The sequence below is a fragment of the Pseudopipra pipra genome, chromosome 1 (assembly GCF_036250125.1).
Source record: "Pseudopipra pipra isolate bDixPip1 chromosome 1, bDixPip1.hap1, whole genome shotgun sequence".
Classification (NCBI taxonomy): Eukaryota; Metazoa; Chordata; class Aves; order Passeriformes; family Pipridae; genus Pseudopipra; species Pseudopipra pipra.
Genome location: NC_087549.1, coordinates 27,252,762 through 27,272,821, shown reverse-complemented (window position 1 = coordinate 27,272,821; position 20,060 = coordinate 27,252,762). Strand labels below are relative to the sequence as shown.

General features: G+C 39.6%; 1 protein-coding gene across 2 annotated transcripts; it reads left to right on the top strand.

The window, feature by feature from the left end:
• Positions 1–530: 530 nt before the first annotated feature.
• On the top strand, positions 531–18,578 carry LOC135411648 (carbonic anhydrase 2). Of its 2 annotated transcripts, XM_064649476.1 has the most exons (7): positions 531–764; positions 1,282–1,479; positions 11,855–11,973; positions 13,340–13,432; positions 14,185–14,247; positions 15,282–15,437; positions 17,722–18,578. In XM_064649476.1, exons 1-7 carry the CDS (start codon positions 731–733, stop codon positions 17,839–17,841), a joined length of 783 nt encoding a protein of 260 aa, XP_064505546.1. In that variant the 5' UTR covers positions 531–730; the 3' UTR covers positions 17,842–18,578. The 2 variants fall into 2 exon arrangements, with proteins under 2 accessions (XP_064505546.1, XP_064505557.1); XM_064649487.1 differs by lacking the exons at positions 531–764; positions 1,282–1,479 and adding an exon at positions 9,623–9,645.
• Positions 18,579–20,060: the final 1,482 nt, after the last annotated feature.

Here is a 20,060-nt window from a genome sequence, read left to right as displayed (position 1 = left end):
TGGGTATTTCCTAAACCGTAAGAAACAAGCGTAAGCCCGGGTCGACCTGCAGCTTCTCCAGAGGCGATCAGGAAAAACGCAGTACTGAGCAATAAGCGCTGACGTCCCAGTTCTCCCGAAGCTCAACCACAGCTCCTCTCCGCCAACTCCGCTAATCCCCGCCTCCAAACCCCCGTTAATTCCCTCCAAAACCTAGCACCCATGACAAACCCGGGCGGCTGCGGGCGCCCTCCCGCACCACTCCTTCCCGGCCGGAGTGTCTTCCCTGCCTTCCCCGGGCTCCCAGCAGGGAGCAGCACCCGCCCGCCCGGCAGAGCCGCGCCGTGCCCCGCCGCACGCACGTACACGCGCGCACACACCGCACACCCGCCCCGCACCGGCCCCCGGCACCTCCCCAAGGTCACGGCGCCCACAGCGCCTCGCGCAGCGCCCGCAGGTGCGCGATGCGTGGGAAGGAACACGGGGATGGAAGGCGAAGGCAGACCCAGACCGCACCGCCGACTGCCGGAGGCGCTGTTGACCCAACCCGCAGCGGCTCCGCTGCCGATCGCGGATTATAAGGGACCGCTCTCTCCGCCCCCAGCGGAGTCTCCCTCCGCCCCCACCCTCACTCCCCACCCCTCCTCCGGCCGCAGAGAAGGGCATGGAGTTGGCGGGAGCCTATAAAAGCCCCTGAGAGAGCGTTGGGGCCACGGAGCTGCGATAGCCTCCACGGGCAGAGCCGAACACCATGTCCCACCACTGGGGATACGGCAGCCACGACGGTGAGTGCCCGGCGCTGCGGGACACCTGTCACTTGTCAAGGGACACCTGCCGGCAGGTTCCCGGGAGTCGCGCCCGGGACGTGTCCGCTGTCGCCCGGCCGAGCCCTTGCCCGGAGTCGGAATGAGCTCGGTGGCGCGTTTTTCTCGTAACCTTGAAATGCACCTGCGCCCGAGCAGCCCGCCCGGCAGCGCCGTGTGCCGGCGCATCTTCTGCGTTCCCGCTGTCATTCCTTTACTTCGGAAAGGGAAGGGTGGGCGCAGCTCCACAGGACGGGGTGGCCCCCGGGACTTCCCGGTACAACCCCCGCCTCAGCCGCCAAGGGTGAGGGGCTGCCTCGGTCCCGGGGTGGGATATCCCCTCGCCTTTGCTGCCAGCACCGCCAAGCCTTCATAATTGGTACGCTGTTAGAGACTGAAGCTGGTGTTCGAACATCCCGGTTTCTAGAGTGAGTGTTATTGCTTATACCGTCCGAGTTTTATGTCTTTTCCCACTGAGCTGCTTTCCGCTGTCTTGCAGGACCTGCTCACTGGCATGAGCACTTCCCCATCGCCAATGGAGAGCGCCAGTCCCCTATTGACATCAACAGCAAGTCCGCCAAGTACGACTCCTCTCTGAAGCCTCTCAGCTTCAGTTATGATGCCAGCACGGCAAGAAACATCGTCAACAACGGGCACTCCTTCAACGTTGAGTTTGATGATTCTTCCGACAAATCAGGTGAGACCTCACCTTCGGGTGCAGGAGGGGACATGGCAGAAATTGCTACCAATGCTCCTACTAAAAGGAGCTCCTGCCCTACTGAGGCTTTAGGGTTTTTTTAAAGAGAAAAAATACCAAAGTCGGCTTCTGTAAGGTGTGGATTTAACATCATCTCACACTCCTCTAGGCAAGGAGAAAACTGAGCTCCTGTTAGAAGAAAATTAACCCTATCTGGGCAGATTTGAGCTGCCCTACTCGGGAGAAGTGAATTGCTTTATTTTTGTATAAATCAGGAGGATTTGGATAAGGACTCAGCTGTGGAGAGAAAAAAATTAAAAAGTATTTGACAAGAGCAATTTTAGGCATAGCTCATTGTAAGCTACTGATCAGATGGTTAACAGAAGAGGCAAAATACATCATAGGAAGAAATTTGCCTTAGAATAGTAAAGGCTTACAGTTAACAGCTTGAAGTGGAAATACCTTAGAAATAGTTCTTCGGTTATCAAAATATTATTTCATATTTCTGAAGCCAGCGTGCTCCCAGGTTAATACAGAAACAGAGGAATGATTAGAAAATACCTCTTTATTCTTTTGCAATTTAAAAAAGACTTACACTGACATTTCTCGGTGGCTTTCTAGGTAATGATAATGTATCCGACACATTCTTACAAAGTTTGCTAGCAGGCAGTCGTTTCACAGGGTCTTACTGTTCATTGTGCTGTATGGTGATATTAAGCACTGAATTCTGCAAACCTTTAGTAATCCTTAGTGAAAGGAATGGCCTTATTGACGGAAAGGCAGAATCCAAGATGCTGTTGCAACAAAGGTTTTGTAGGTTGTCTTTAATTGTAGTTTTTCATTTGGTTGAATTCACAGAAATCATCACTCTTTGCAATAAATGTCCCTTTATTTTCAATTTAGATAAAAAAACCCAATCCCATTGTAAGTCACTGACTTCTCTAGACACTGTCTGATTTAACTTGCTTGAGCAAGTGTCCTATTTTTCATAAGTGTTTCGTTGGCAATATCATCTAGGTAATGGTGCTGAAACCAAATGATCCGTGCCTAGTAAAAATATGAGGGTTTTGCAGGTAATGTAATATAACAGTATAACAGACATTCAGCATTGCACTAAGAGTTTGACTTCGTATTTCAATTACAGCCTTTATGCTTAACAATATTAAGTGGTCAGATATAAGTGTTCACAGTTGTATAAATACACATAGGCCCATGTATAACTTACACAGAGCACCAACATTAATATTTGCATGGTCTAAAAAAGAGAAGAAGGTGGTATTCTGACCTCTTAGTGTGTATTTTTGTGAAGCACTGCGGAGCTAAAGGAACTGAATTCATGTTTATTTTAACAGTATTATAGGAAATAAGGTAAAGGATCTAGAGGACAAAAAAGGGGATTCTGTTTTTACCAGACACATGCAAATTCTGCTCCCACTGCCATCCTGCTCTCACTGAGCCCAAAAGAAACAGGTTCAGGTTTCCACAGTATAAAAAACTATTACGTCTTCACTTTGCATGTGCCTAAGTTTGAAAAGAACTGTGAAAATTAGGTTGTGAGGAAAAAATGGCAGATACATAAAATGATTTAAAGAAATATCTGTAGGAAGAATGCTTTTTATGAGAAGTCGGTGCAGAACCAGAACATCTGTGACAGAGATCCTCTGACAGATACGCAGTGACACAGCTTTCAGAGTGGGAGGATAGGAGATGCAAGTAGAAATATTCTCAGTAGCTCTATTAGTGTATCAGAAAAGGAGTATTCTTTAGAAACAAAAACCAACTAAACAGATCTCTAAGAAGACAGGTAGAGGTGGATCATTCAGTATCACACTTACTATTGAAAATTACAGTGCATAGAACCTACCTGGCAGCACACTTAATTGGCTTCATTTGTATGCGGTTAACTAGGTAACCTACTTTCCTTACGCAAAATAGAGCTGTCTTTGACTTGTCTCTGCTTGATCTGAATTTGAGACTCTAATGCATGTACCCAGTTCTTGGTTAGACATCACACGACAGTCACAGGGAGAAACTAAGTGAGATTCTGTGTGAGTGTTGGTATATTTTACCGAAGGCAATGGAATAAAATCCTGTAGATACTTCCCACAGGCTGTATTGCTTGCTTCTATGAGCTGTCCCATATGTGGTAATGAATTAACTGGGGTAGTAGGAGCAAAATGAAGTAGTAATAAGATAATTGCTTGTGAATAATGACTAACTGCATGCAAAGTAGATCCATTTCATTAAGAATCTTCAGGCTTATAACCAATGACACTGAAGCAAACTGAACAGCAGTTCTATGTCTTAATGCCTGATCACTCCTGCTTTTCAGAGTATGCAAAATGAGTTCTTGCAATAAAAAATACAGGCAGTAATAGCATAGTAAAAATAGGTAAGTCCAAATGCATGTTTAGATAAAACTCTGAAAGTAGTTGTTACTTATTTCTTTGATTCAGAAAACACGTAGTGCGAATAATGTTGATCATAAGTAAGAACAAGTAGATACCAGAATTTTGATATTTCCCGTTCAGAATGTGTGTTTGTTACGTTACATGTGTGCATCAGGAATATGTAATATAAAGCTTCTGCTCATATCTGTGAAAAAGAAAAATCTAAAAGAAAAATTAGGGTTTCTTAAAATATGTCATCTATATTACTTTGAGTAAGAAAGTCAAAGTTTAACGTTTTAAACAAAAATAATCTATGTGCAATTTATGCAATTAATATATCTTAACAGAAGAAAATGTTTTCTTCTCTGTGCTTAGAAGATTTCTATTAGTAGATGGAGACTTATAGATATAACTCTTGATTCAGGTTGTGTTTATGCCTATGGCCTATACAATTTTCCCTTGCAATTGGACTTGTCTATCTCGTATTGGCCTTTTTAGCCACCAGTGCGCTTGTAACAAATGTGGGTAGACCCCTTCCAAAATCTTCGTTCACGAAGCCTAGCCATGATGATGATACAATTTAAGTTTTAACAAAGAAATTATGTTAATCTTTTGTGATAGCTTTAGAACCTTCGTTTTACTTTCTCGTTATTTTTTTTAGATATGGTTAGACATTACTAACTATGCTTAGAAAAACCCTCTTCCCAAGCAATTACTTCCAAATCTTCAATTTCAGTTCTTGTAGTACAGCCTTTCAGTTTCTTGGGTTGTATGACAGCTGTTACATTCCAGAATATACTTCTAAAGGCTCAGTCAATTCCCAGAGTGAAACACTTTCATGTTGCAGAGTTGCCGATTGGTAGAAATTGCTTATGGAAAGGAAATTTCACAAGCCAGCATTGCCATGTTTATGAACATTTTTTTGTTTGAGAAATTTCATTATTTTCTCTTAGATTAAAAGGATATCTTCTGTCTTCTTTCCTGGCAGTCTTTCAGAATGCTTTCTTGGTTTTGTATGCAGAAAGTGAATGGTCAGCTTCCTCTTCTAGCTGTTGCTTAGTCACTCTTCTCCTTCAGTTCTTGCAGTTGCTTTCTTAGATCTCATGTCCACTGTCTTTTAATATTAGTAAAAGTTCAAATATTAGTAGGCATTCTTCTTTAAAATTTCTTAAACTTTGAAAGCAGAAGTGTATTATGATAAAAGCATCTCTTTAAATTCAGGTTCATCCACTCTTGTGTCCTGGGACCAGACCTTCCACGTATGAGTGAAGCAAATGGTGCTTATAGCTGTTAAAATAAGGTGCATTATTACAATTTAGGAATGTTATAGCAAAGGAGTGTATCATTAAGGGTACTTCTTTTATCATATTAGACATTTCATATTATAGTCTGCTGTAAGGACTTGTGTGTTGTTTCACTCACTTTAAAAGACAGAAGTAAACTGCAACTTCTTAGAGCTGTAAAACCACAGGATGTGACTTTGCTCAAAAAAGCCTCAAGAGCCTGAAAGTTTTTGTAATGTACATAAAATGTATTCTTTGTGTAAGTTTTCACAGGAAACCTTTCGGAACTTGTCTAAAAACCTGAAATTCAAATGAAAAAATGTTCACAGCAGTAGACTATGTATTCTGTATTTTCTGATAATCTGTTTGAGCTTACAAAAGGAAGACGTCGATCAGTCCTTAATTTATTCTATATCAAGAATGTTAAAATGTCATATTTTAGCTGTAGAACCTGACAGAAGTGAATTGCAACTGTGGTGTTAAGCTTTAGCTAAACGTACTGCTAATTTATGCTTGTGGACAACTCTCTGAATTGTTTCCTTCTCCTTCCTTGCTGCTGAGCTAGAGAGAATATTGGAATTCAAGCCAGTCCCAAGTAAATCTGAATTTTTTCAAACATAAAATCATAGTAGAACTTAAAAATTATGAGAAGACTTGAGGAAATGGAAATAGTTTTCACCTTGATATTAGCACCCCTTGGGAGTCTTTCAGTAGTTGTAATCCAATATATTACCTGATTCTTTCTGTAATTGTAAATATTAATGAGTATGCTTCAGCTGTCTTATGACTCACTGTAAACAAACCATTCTATTTTGTTACAATGGTAATTCAAAAACCAGTGCAACCAAACTGCTTGGTTGGTGATGAGTTTGAAAGTTGTGCCGCTGCTCCTTTTGTATGCTTCCACATCAGGTGGTAAATGGAGGAAGAAACATACGGGTTTGCTGTCTTTAAGGCACCACTCTTCATCCAAGTCACCGCTACTGGTCTATTTTTAGGCTTCCCAGATCCAAAGTTACATTAGCTATGCCAGAATAATATTGCATGTCATCAGTATAGGGTCATGGATTGAAGGTCCACAGTGCAGTATAGCCTAAGCAATGTGTTGATCCCTTGGAATCAGAAATCAGAGAACTGATTGCTTATACCTTTAGGGGACTGTATTCAGCGCACCTGCTTATGTCACAAGTAATGTTGTGCACAACTTGACTAGAAAGTCGGAGGTCTCAAGGGTGTGAAATCATTAAGTCATTTTTCCTGTGAGCTGGGATCAACAGAAGCTGCAACGCCTACGTAAACAAGTGACTTGAATAGCTCTAGTGCTTCCAGGAACTGGAAGGCGAGATGAGAGGTCTTGAGATCAGTCCTGCATGTTTCAGGTCTTTATTTCTTTACAGAGCCCAAAAGTGCCCTTCACTTAGATTGGCTTTTTGTTTCGGTTTGGTTTGGTTTGTTGGGGTTTTTTTGGTTTGTTTTTTTTTTTTGTTAACATATGATTTCTGAGCAGAAACTTGACATAGACTGCACTTTTAAGAATCATGGCAACTTCCTTCTGTTTTTCCAAAAGCCCCCTCTAGAGGCGCTTTTAGTGCAAAACTAGGAGAAACTAGGCAGCTGTTATCAGCTAGGGCCATTTGGAAAAACTTATTTTTATGATGTAATGAAGCTGTGTGCCAGATGTCATGATTACCACTCTTCCCAACTGATAATTTGTTTATTTACTTATAGGCATGAGGGCTTGCTGCATACTTATAGGCAATGCTCACACCTTAAGTTTGTTTGTCCTTCATTAGATCTCAACATTTTATGGACACTGTATCCAATACAGAATTTTCAGTACAGTAAGCAGTCACTGAGTTTAGTATTTAACTATTAGAAATTAAACCAACTGTTACTTTCAAGAGAATTTCAATACTTCCAACTTGGTTCTTAAAGTTGTTGTCAGCCTGTACGGTGTGAGATGTGAGGGCTCCTCAGAGGCTCAGTACAGTATCATATGATTCTCAGAGAATCTCCACTTAAGAGACTACATGAGAAATAAGCTGCACTGGTCCCAGGGAGCTGAAGGAATGTTAAGAACCTAAATGACTTTGTCTTTAAGCAGGTCAGAGTCTTTCTGGCTGCAGCCCAGTCTGGATGAAATAGTTCAGCTGAGGTGAATTGAAACCACTGACCTGCTGCAGATACACACATATTCAGACCTGCTGCGTTTTGGCAATTGTTTCATTCTGGTCTGTCTCTGTGGAACATCCTTGTTGCCTTATCAGGCTAAACTTCTAGCAAGGTCAAAGTAGGGTTTTTTTTTCCTAACGGTGAAACCATTTTTTTTTTCTCATGGTGAAACCCATTAGAGATGTTTTCTGCAAGTATGAACCCTACAGTCAGATGCTTGAATTGCACTTCTTGCTTGTCATGATAGAACATCCTAGGAGGAGTGTCTGAAAGAGATAACATACAGAAGGAAACATCTCACAAAGTGTGACTGTGTACTCCACATTTCACAGAAGTGACAGCTCACCCTAACTGAACTCTTCAGTCTGTCAGATGAGGAAGCCCATTCTTGCATAAGAACACAAGGCTAATCCCTGAGCGTCCTCATAAGAGCCTTTTTTATGTCATTAATAGTGCATGGTGCACAAGTAATGCTTCATCTGCTTTGCCTCTCAAGTGCTATTTTCTATTGTACAGATTTCTTTTGTATACACAAAAACTTAAAAAATATTAGCATTAATATATACACTATGCATATGTTTACATACACATATACCTACTGTGTCATATGTACATGCACATCTACTATAGGCTGATACAAATTATTGATTTTCTTTGTGCTAAAGCAATGTATGTAAGAGGGCTGTCCTCAGAGGTAAATGCTTGAAATGTCTTGCTGTTAAGTTTTTGTTTGATGGCATCTCAATTAGAATTAATATCCTAATTTTGGAGCTTTGGACAGCTACTGTGCTCTAGTTGGACCCATTATTTCAGCTACTGGAAGGAGCTTTGCTGTTAGTGATTTTTCATTTGAAGAACACTTTCTTATTCTGCATTTTCTCAGAGTAATAAACTTCATAGTAGTATCTTTTCTTGCCACACTAATTTGTATGACAGGAAGGAATTCATTCTAGCTCATGAAACAATCTTGTAGTTCAGCCATTTTCATTATTTCATTGGCATATGTATTGCCTTGATGAGATTTATTAGTCTTTTGCACTGCGTAGAGGGAACATCCCATAGGAGTTAACTAAATAAGAGTAATTCCACAGTATTTCTGCAAAAATTCACAGATATGGATGCTAGCATTTTCTGAAAAAAGGTATGAAGTGATCCACAGTATTTTTTTCAAGGCTGTTCTGTTTTACATGGGAAGGGTAGCTGCCCACTGACTGGCCTTAAAGTAGAACAGTGAAGTTTTGTGGCCTCAGTAAACAGCTGTACGAGGTGCACCAAAATGGCCTTTGATTTCTGTGTGTTTTCAGATATCCCCAGAAAGCATAATGGAGTCAAATCAACTTCACTTTCTGTATCCAAGAAATCCCACAGTCAAAATAAGTCCCATCAATGGAACAGTTCCATTCCAAATTAGTGCTGCTAATACTTATGTATTTAGACCATCTTATGTGATCATTTAATAACAGTGCAATGTAATTACTAGATGTTGCTAGTCTAACTTTTCCAGTAAAGGGTAGAAGGTAGAATGATATCAGAAAAGTTACCATTTCTTAATTTAAGCAAAGTAGTTCCAAATTTGTCCCACTGTGACATTTAAAATAACTGTCAAATAGTAAAAAAACAAAAAGGTGCTCTCAAGCTGCTACCTCTTGGGCTGTTGCACATCTTTGGAGACTAGGTTGTGACAAACTGTGTTGAGTAGATTGAATCTATGAGAAAAGAATGTATTTTCAGCTCAGCTTGTGCTGTCTCCAGACAGCATTGCATCTGAAGCTGTGCTATAGAACAAAAAGGAGCACAGCTACACGTGTATTTTCAGAATGGTTTTTGCTAGTATTAATTTCAAAAGTAAGGGAGCTAATGATAGAATGCTCAGATATGGATCAGAACTTCCCCATCCTTTTTAAAAAGGAGATGGAAGGGTTGGACTTATCTTCTCAGTGTGGCCTGACTTGATATTCTTGTCACATTGGACAAAGACAGGGAGGTTCCTGGTGTGAATGTTGTTCTGATTCTTGATGAACTTTTACTTTACAAAAGCTGGTAGCATTTATTCATGATTTAAAAAGCTTGTGCTGGAAGAAAAAAAGCTCTGACATTTCTGCTTTGTCTTTTAAGTTTAATTTTAAATTCTACTTCTTTGGAAAAGCTGAGAAGTATTAAAAATAACTGCTTAATGTAGGCTAGAATAAGAAGGGCTGTTCTGTAATTAAGCCTGCTGAATTTGTATTCATTTACACTAATCTAATTATTACTTTCTTTGAATGCTCTGCTGTGAGTCAAAATAAGCTAGAGCTGGATTTGAGAACCACAGAATGAGAAAAGTAAGCAAAAACTACAAAGAGATTTCTTTTTTTTGCATCTTTTGAGTTTTATGAGACTATAGCAAACTTTGTGTAGACAAATTACACTGCAAATGAATTCAAGAATATTGCATGGTTCTGCTTTTCAGCATGCTTTCCATTGATTAATAATGGCAGATTAACCTGTGCTGCGCTAAGTGCTTTCTGAGGTTGAGGAGTCGTGGAACCTCGGTCCATTCGTACCTTCAACGAGCAGCAAGACCATGAGCTAAAGAACCTGAAACTGAAACATTGCAACTCCGTGGCATCACTTTTAAATGAAGCAAGATATTGTATGGATTAAATGATTTTGCATCTGTAAAGATATAGCAACCAATTTCTTCATTTCCCAAAGGAACTAATACACATTCACAGTCACTGTTCTGAAAAAATTACTCTGATTTGTGGTCCTGTACTTAAAACAGTTATGCTTCTTGGCAACTAGCAGATGCAGAAATGTAAAAGTAGAATAAGATACGTTTCTATTTAATTACTTTAACTAACCATTCTTCTTTGGATCACATAGCTTGGCAAGGGATAGGGCAAGTCCCAGTCTGTTGGCTGTTCAGTGTTGGCTACGGTATTGGAAATTACAAAGGCTGCAGTAGAACATGTATTCACATTTTTCAAATAGAAGTACATGTTAGGAAACTTCTAAATATATTCACCAAAGGAACACCAGGCAAATGCTAAATTTGTCCACTGAACCCAAATTTTGCATGTGTAGGGCACACAGTTGGAAATGATTGTATTTTTTAAAAATCTTGTATTTCATTTTCATGTATTCTGGTTTATTAGTGAAATCCTTCTGACCTCATTGCCATATATCCATGGCTGTTGTTGTCCATGCTTGCCTATAAACAGAATTATTCAAACCTGAACATACAGTGACCTTTTCCTATCAGCATTTGGTGTATGTTTTCACAAATGCACGTATTGTGGTAGTGTCTAGACTAACTGCAGACTGAGAGGAAAAGCATCTTTACTCCACAGAACCATTTTGTGGCACATACACAGAGCACATTTATGTGTAATATCTGATGTCAACACTCTTCTGTCACTTTATTACATATATATTTATGTATTACGTATATTTATGTATATAGAGAGATGAATTGGTCTCTTAAAATATCTAACAGCTCAAATTAAATTTAAAAATATTTTTTTGTTTTTAAATATTAATTAAATCTTAAAGATTAATTTTGAATTTGAGGTGCTTAGAAAAAAAGGAGAGAAAACCCCAGCCAAACCACAAACCAGCGTAAAACCTTGCTCTGGTGACTTAGATAAATAGCTCTATTTAATAGAACTATTTGTTATTGTTCTGTGCTTTATGCTGCACTGAAGCAGACATTGTCTGTGCCTTGAGCATTTTGCAGTAGTAGGGCTTGATCCTGCATGTCATAATGGTGATTGGTCTCAGTGTAAGTGGAAGGGTAAAACTAACAAGCAGAATAAGGGAGCTCAGGGGACCTCACTCCTGTATAATTGAAAGCATGGCTGGGCACTCCACTTACAGCAGTCCCGTAGCATGAGTAATGCCAGATAATGGAGACCATAAATAAACAACTCATAATTTAAAAAATCTTCTTGTACTAGCATTGCCATTTTCACCACAATGGGAGGGACAGGAGATTTGAGTTTACATCTCTGCAATGCCTTGCCCTGAGCCTAGCACTTTACCTTACTGCAGCCCATGGCTAACAGGTGTTTAGGTTTAATTTGGAACCAAAAACATTTTACCCAATCCCATCTGCCACAGGATTTGCAGGATTAAGGCCTAAATGGATGAAGTGTCTAAAATGAAAGGTCAGAGTACAATAGTATATGAAAGATGATTTGGTCTTCAATTGTACTTCCGTAGAGAATAACTCTGTATGAGCCTCTTACAAAGGCCTTTTTTTATCTGCTTGGTGACAGAAAAGTTACATCTTCCCTCATCACTTGTAATATTAGCATGCCTGTTAAATTGCTGATGAGATGCTCACTGTAAAGTCACTTACGTTTTTATGCATTTATTACTGATTTTGGTGTATTGTAGTAATGTACCATTGAAGATGATCTGGAGTAGCATGGCAGCATGCAATGAACTGTAAATCACATGGAAGACTTGAAATGGCTGTTTGAGTTTGAAGTGAGACTCAATAGCAAAGGTTATGAGAGTTGCTAATAGAGGCTCTTTGTTTTGCAGTGCTGCAGGGAGGAGCGCTGGATGGAGTCTACAGGCTGGTACAGTTTCACATTCACTGGGGATCCTGTGAGGGCCAAGGGTCTGAGCACACTGTGGATGGTGTGAAGTATGATGCAGAGGTAGGACATGCTTTGCCTTCTTCAGTCATTTGTGTATTATGAGTATTTATGTTTTTTAAGTATTCCACAACAGTAGCAACTTCTGTACAGATCTTCATAGGAAGAGGTTACCATAGAAGATTTGGTACAATGCCACCTTAGAACCTGCTCCTTGCAAGAGCAGAAATCAGAATTGGAGAACTTGTAATATTTCTTTTCTCAGCTACTTCATGTCAAAGGGAAGCAGAAAAACCTGCATTAATTATCACTGTTTTTTTCCCTGCTTTCTCAGTGTCTCTTGGAAATGATGAAGGGATAGAATTGCAGCACCTCTGTGCACACACATCCCCTTTTCCTGGGTTCAATTTTTAACATCAGAGGCATTTGTATAAGCAACTGAATAATTTTGGGGCAGACAGGGCAGGCAGCAAAGTAAGATCTTGCAGGCACTCTAATACCCCTGAGACTTCAGATGTTCCTTGGACCACTTAAGACTCTGTATTACAGTCTGACTACAGAAACTGAGAGACTTTAGCGCCTTGCATCCCACCTTTCCTTGTCCCGTGTTTAGAAATCTACCTCTGGATGCTGCAACAGACTTCTAAAATGTATTCATAAATACACATTTACTGAACATACCTGTGATTTGCACTGACAGATAAAAGAAATGGCCCCACAAATTCATTGGCTCTGCTGCTTTTTCATGAAGTAGAAGTAGCTTTTGTCTTATCTGAGAAACTTGGCATTGGCTTACGTCTTCACAGTACCATAATTACTTGCTGAACTTGACTTGCAGAGGTGGGGAAACAGCCAGATGAACTTAAATTAGAAATAACTTAGAAATTAAAGAGAAAGCAACATCCTGAATTATGTGACCTGGAGATTCAAAGTCTTTCCAGAAAACGACAGGACTGGTTTTTGGATTGCTTTTTATTTCTTAAATTGCTGGTCAGATCTATAGTTAATGTGTCTTCTCTGCTTCTTCTGACACTGACAATAATGTATTTCAGAGTTGATAAGAACTCTAGTGTATATATAACACTAAAATACTGGATCAAAATCCTGCAGGCTGTATGTGGGAAAAACTCATGCTGAAGATAACAGGAGTTTTGCTAGAAAACAGAATGATACAGCCACAGCTTGCATTTAAAACTGCGGGAATAAGAGTGAGAAGCAAAATAAAATGCATTACAGAAATCTCTTTGCATAAATGAAACTTTAAAGTAGATGAATGATTCAACAAATTCTTAACTGTACACAAAAGTTTTTAAATTTCAGCAATAAAACTCCCATCTACTCTTAATAGATTACTTTCTGGCATTCTAATTTGTGAAGTATTCTGGATGGAATATCATCTTTAATGCACTTCTTGTTTTCTTGCTCCTAGCTCCATATTGTACACTGGAATGTAAAATATGGTAAATTTGCTGAAGCTGTGAAGCATCCTGATGGTTTGGCTGTGGTGGGAGTCTTTATGAAGGTTAGTTAAACTTCTGTATCATTTGTCCAGCGTGTTCATTGTGTTGCAGAGGGGACCTAAGAGCCTAAAATATAGAATAAGGCAGCATTGTACTATACTGCTTAAACCCTTAGCAAAGTAGGTAGTACTCCAAATTCTCATCTTCCTTTACCTATAACAATTGTACACTAGCTATGGAGTATGACTGCCGTCCCTCACTGTGGCAGCCCTGTAGCAGCATAATTGGCTTTAACAGGAGAGTCACCCTGCCATAACTCTTACCAGTGAAAGGTGATGTGCATAACTGACAAAGCTGTGTGTATGAATCTGCAGTAGGACAGCCTAAATAACATCTGTTTTCCTTTTCTTGTTATTGTTAAATGTCCAGAGTGTTTTGTTTCAGTTGAATTGTCTTCACAGCTAGTTGGAGAAGGTGTCTGTGCCCCAGGGATATGTAGTACTCAGTCCTGGCCGAACTGAGGGTGACTGTTTTATTAGGAGGGTGATTTATTTGAAAAAAGAACAGCCTAAATCTAAAAATAAATCCTCATACTGTAAACGAAAATAGCTTTATTCTGTCCAGTGTCCTTGGCTGACTCATCTGTGCTGACTGTCAACTGGCATGATTTTACAGAGACAGTCCCGGTCACTTATGCTGTAATACTCCTGTTCTGTAATGAAACGGTGTTGGGAAAATGTTTTCTTGTAACAGAAAGCTAAAGGTTTCATGAGAGTGCATGGCGATTTTTCTTTTCATGTGGTTTTTGTTACAGGTGGGAAATGCCAAGCCTGAAATACAGAAAGTTGTGGATGCTCTGAACTCCATTCAAACCAAGGTAATATCTGCTGTCTCTGACTAACACCAATCACAACTGTGCTGTGTTTTCTTCTTCAGAAAGCAGATTTTTTTACTTCTCCCAAACTGCTGCATGTGCTAAAGTAAAACAAACCTTCTGGCCATCAGCACTGGTGCTGCCGTAATCCTAAATGCAAAACAGATTTGAATGAAACTGTGGTAGAGAGCAGGGAGTATTAGAAACAGTGATCATTTCCTATCTCTGTGACTACATTTCTCTGTCTTTTAACTGCATCTAAACCTATGGTGTAGGATTTATCTTCCTGATCTAATCTGCTCTTCTAGGTGCACTTTCTAGTCAGTGGTGACAGATGGAAAAAATACTTCCTCTCATCTCTACATTTGTGGGATAAATTTCCTTCTTCCAAGAGGGCATGCTTCTTATGGCTATTTCTATAGAGTCCAGATAAACAGTTTTTTCAGGATATATAACTGTTAGGAAAAAAAAGCCTTCCTGTATTTAAATATCATATGCAGAGTGTGTGTGATACCTTAATAAAGTGAGTAATGAGAAACTTTAAGTACTTGCTGAGTAACTAGATACCTTCATAATGGGTAAAGGCCTGTGCCAATGAGAAATGTGGACAGAAAGGTAAAAAATGAGACTACACTGTCATCTTTGTCGTCAGGCTCACTTTGAGGTAATTGGATGTTGCTATTTATCTTAATAGACTTTCCAACAGGTCTCCCAGGTTCTATATTTCCAGTGCAGTCAGTATAAATGGCATCTAAAATCTCACTGTTCTTCAAGCAAGGTCAAATGTTATCTCTAGGAGCAAGGAATGTAATGCAACATTTGGAATAAGAAACAATCTCTTGAAAACATAAAAAAAATATATTTCTGAGACTATTTGGTCCCAAATGTACTGTATTTGGTACTCAGTGCTTCATGCCGAACTACATTTCTGTCTTTTGCCAAACATGGAGCTTCCAGAGGAGACTTCACTACTGCAAGCTCAGTGTGTGTATGTGGTCTCTCCCCTGACATCAGCCCGTCTGCTTACTTTATTGTAGGGAAAGCAAGCTTCCTTCACAAATTTTGACCCCACTGGACTCCTTCCTGCGTGCAGAGACTACTGGACATACCCTGGCTCACTGACCACTCCACCTCTGCTTGAATGTGTGATCTGGCATGTGCTGAAGGAGCCCATCACTGTCAGCCCTGAGCAGGTAGGTGTCCAGTGGGTGGTGCCAGTATATGTGTTCTGGAATTACACTGATTGCATCAGCTCAGCCCACCAGGTGGTCAGTGTTACTGCAGAGCTATGCAGAGTATTAGCTAGCATCCTGTGTCAAAAATACCTGTCTGAAGTGGTTATCCTCTTCTGACAGGACTCTGCTTCTGTGTGTGGAAGTTGAGTTTGCTATAAAATGTAAGGCTGTCCTCTATTTGGACACAGTCCAGGGAAAACGAGGTGTTTTAAAAATTTCATCAGGCTTTCCAACTATATGGTTAGAGCTGTCACGTGGTAAAAATCTGGAAAATTGAGGCATGCATGAAAGGACCATTTGCACATGCAGAGTTAGTCTAGCATGTATTGTGATCATCAACTCACTGTACATGCACACACCACCTATCTGGATATACCTGTGCTGAAAATAGCAGATTTGCACCTGGAGAGCATGCACCCTGCCTCCAAAGTCTCACATTATAAATCTGTAGTTGGTCTGCTGATTTTCCAGCATTTTCAGGACACAGAGCTCTTTTTACAAGTTCTATTTGGCACAGAACAGACCATGAAATCCTACGCAGAATTGTGACAATCCTAACAAAACTCAGTTGTTTGGAAGAGGCAAAACTTGCAGATTCCAGAAGTCTGCTGCCTAAGAAAATACTCTGTTGACCAGCTTGAGAAGGGTAGTCTTCCTAGCAGGAAGAAGCTTGTGTGGATTAAATCACTCTTGTCCCTAGCTTTCTGCACCATCCGTTAATGAAGCTACGTATAGCCAAGATTCCATTCTTGGGTTCAGATCTGTGTGCTTGGGAGATATAAATAGAATCTAGAGCCTATAAATATAAACTAGCCCTGAAGGGCTTTAGTTCAACCTTCAAACTCTTAAATCTCTCTCATCAATGGCAGACATGCTAACAATCTACACATAATTCTAGGGGATTTGTTTAGCTGATGTGGAAAAAAAAGTGTAACCAAGCTGTTGTGAGACTCAACGTAATAAAAGATAGAATACATAGCGAGGAAGAACTATTGGAAGTAATAGCAATAATTGCCATTAATAATCTGCAAGGGAGCATTAAAGTTTACACTGTTTGTTTTTTCTAAACTACTGCTATTGATAATCCAAGGTTTGCAAATACAGTTTTATTATAGGGCAGAAGCACATTCACTAAAATAGAGTTGTTTTTCCTATTACACCTACTTTAACCACCTACAAGTGGTAAAAGACACCACTTGTTTCTCCCACACACTCCCCTTCCTATTACTATCAACATTTCAATGATGGGTTTGAGATCAAAACACTGTGTGTGTGGTAGCTTGCCTTTTCATTCCAAAACTGATCAAACCAGAAGCCGTATATCAGAGTGTTGAGACAGGGTTTAAGTTGAGTAGGTTTTACAAAGATAGATAAAAGCTAGGTGTAACAGCAGGGTGTAGCAAGCCTGTTATCACCTGTTGTAGTGACGCAGCAGTTCCTGGCAGAGGTTGAACTCTGTTAACGGTAAAGTCCAGGGGAGGCTGGTCACTGCTGAGGGCCTTACTCCTTTAGAGAGGGAAAGCCTGGTCTGCAGCCTGACTTGTAGGAAATCCTGTGTCCCACCTGCCACCTACATTTTTTTTGTCAGTAGTTCCACCTGTCTGTGTGAGATCACATTTGGGGTGGATTATTATTTTGGCACAACGTTTTAAAAGTTTTGGGGATGCTCATTTAGACACAAAGGTGTTTTTATTATATCAGACTGTGGAAACACCAATTGTACTTTAGGAACAAGCACTACAAATTTACAGTATGCTCCTATTGATGTGGAATGGTCTTCCCTCTCACAGTATTTGAAAATCAGGATAACTTCAATAAATTCAGCAGCTTTATTTTGACTCAATGATAAGCTATCTTTTAATTATTATTATTTCAACTGGATTTAAAAAAATACAGAAAGATACAAAACTGTACAACTTGCAGATGATTCTAAAAGGATTCAACATAGTTCTGGTCAAGGATAAACAACTTTTTGTTCATGGACTTAAGAAAATGTGTGCCTATGTTCTTGTTTCCTGTGCTTTCAGTTGTTCTTGCTTTGATATTTTGTGGACAGGAGAGCCCGTGTCAGGAACAAGAAATGGTGTAGATCAATGCAGACACATAGGTGCTGACACCATCTCTAGACTGTTAGTGCTGGCAAAACCAAGTTGGAGCTCTGTTTCAGGCCCAAGGTGTATAATTTCAAATAGTCCTGCTGAAGTGAAGGATACATTTAGGATATTTGTGTGTTTTTCCACAGATGTGCAAACTCCGTGGCCTTTGCTTCAATGCTGAGAACGAGCCCGTGTGCCATATGGTGGACAACTGGCGCCCATGTCAGCCTTTGAAGAGCAGAGAAGTCAGAGCTTCCTTCCAGTAACCTCAGTGTTGAGAGCGTTAAAAGTTGCTGTGTTTGTGAGGGTGCCCTTTTGCTAAGCCCAAATCAGACCTTTGCCATGTGTGCCCTGGCAACATCTTGTCTCCGAGATCCATTTTTTTCTTTTGCTCTGCGTCTGAAATGCCAGCTAATGAAATGTGAAAGGCTCTTGGCCAAATGGGAGAGGGTTCTTAAGGTGTGGGGTTGGGGGAGGCAGGGGGTGGGTGCTGTGTGCATTTTGATGACTATTACTGTGACTGACACTTTGGTATAACAGTATGTTGGCTACTTGGGAGAGGATATGATAGCAAAATAAGCCATTTTAAGAAACCTCATCCACTGGTGTGATAGTACACGTAACTAACAATAACTTGAAGCTTTGTGAGAAGCACAGGAATACAGAATCTATCTATGACTTAGGAAAAAAAAAGTATTTTGAGAAAGTAAAGCAAAATGAATATTTAGGATTAGACTTCTTAGATTTTAAGAAACTGACATGTAAATATTTTTGAGACTGTTTTGCATTTTTACCCATGTTATCGACAACCTTGGTTATATCTTAATAGTAGTGTTGGATTTTTTTTAATTAAAAATGTTCTAAATTAAGTATTATCTTTAAAAGTTGTTATTACCATAGAAATAATAAAAAATATCTTTTCATTGAAATAATATATGTTCTAATTTAAAAAGGAAAATAATGTTGTATTTTAGATAACTTCTCTAATAAATCTATACTTCTATTTTTGCTTCCATGCTGTTATTTTAATACCGGAAAGGAGTCACTAATCTGTTAACATTGTTGCATATTAAACATAATTACTAAACATACAGTATGTTGGGAATTGGTTTCAGTGACACCAAAGGTGAATGCAAAACTATATGGATATAGTAGGAAATTTCCTCTAAGTAGATATCTTATCTGTGATAGCAGAAGGAAGTGTCAATTTTGAGCAGTCACTACAAATTATCATCAAAGTTGACCATATAATGAAAGATCCTCTCACAAGACTTTTGAACAAAATTATGCTGAAGAACAGTCTCATTAGATTCTGATCCTAGTTTTTAAAGCAATTTATGATGAGTTTTCTGCCCCATCAGGAATCACTTTGTAATTTATAAGATATCAGTTGGGCAGGCTAGGTTCTAAAGCACTTGGATCTTGAAATATGTGAGATGGGAATGAAGCCTTCTCAGAATGCATATAAGTATCTTAAAAAAACTGTCAAACCTCACTCTTTGAAAAGCTTTCACATTTAAAATGTCCACCATGTGATTTGTTCTAAGTTCAATTTTTTTTATTGGAGCTACAAAGGTCTCTCGCTCCAACAACTGTGCTGACTAATTGAAGTTCTTCATGTTGCATGGTTTGAATACTTTCTGACTCTAAGCATCACCTGCAGGCCTAAGTGCTATGTATTCTCCCTAAATAATTACACCTCTAAAATGGAAATTATAGATCCAATACATTGTGGCTTAAAGCTGCTGAAGCAAGCTAAGAGGAAATAAATACCTTACAAAATCACAGGATGACTGAGGTTGAATGGGGTCTCTGAGGATCATGCTTCTGCTCAAGCAGGGCCAGCTGGAGCATGTTGCCCAGGACCATGCCCAAATGGCATTTGAACATCTCCAAGGATGATTAAAAAAATTACTCTTAAAATTAATAAAATATCAGAGAACCAGATATTAAAATTTTAAAGCCATAACTTGACTATGATATTCTGACTACTAGGTAATAAGACTTTCCGAGAAATAGTAATCTCATTGTTTCCTGTACAGCGTAAATAGTATCAAGGCTGGTAGGTGACAGAGAATGTAAACTAATGCCTAGGGTAAAAACCTGGAAATGCATCTGAAATTCTAGCTACTGCTGCAATAAAGAAACTTCATATCTTGTGCTCCAGCCCACTTCAAGGTTGCTCCATAAATAGTAGTTAACAGCAAAGGCAACCAACATCAACCATATATTTATCATCTTTTTTTCCATGAGGCTGTTTACCTGGAATGTTGCCAGTGCCATATGTTTGCCTTTGCTGAGTATGAAGTACTTCTGTATTCAGCCAAACAATGCAAACTCTCTTTCCTAAGTCACATACATGGTGTACAGGAAGAGCCTGTGGTATGTCTTACCTGTGTGTTCTACCAGGGAGCACTGTTCTTCATTCTTCTCTTTTTTTTTTTTTTTTTCCTGTTAAGTGAACCAATTTGCAGAACTGCCTCTC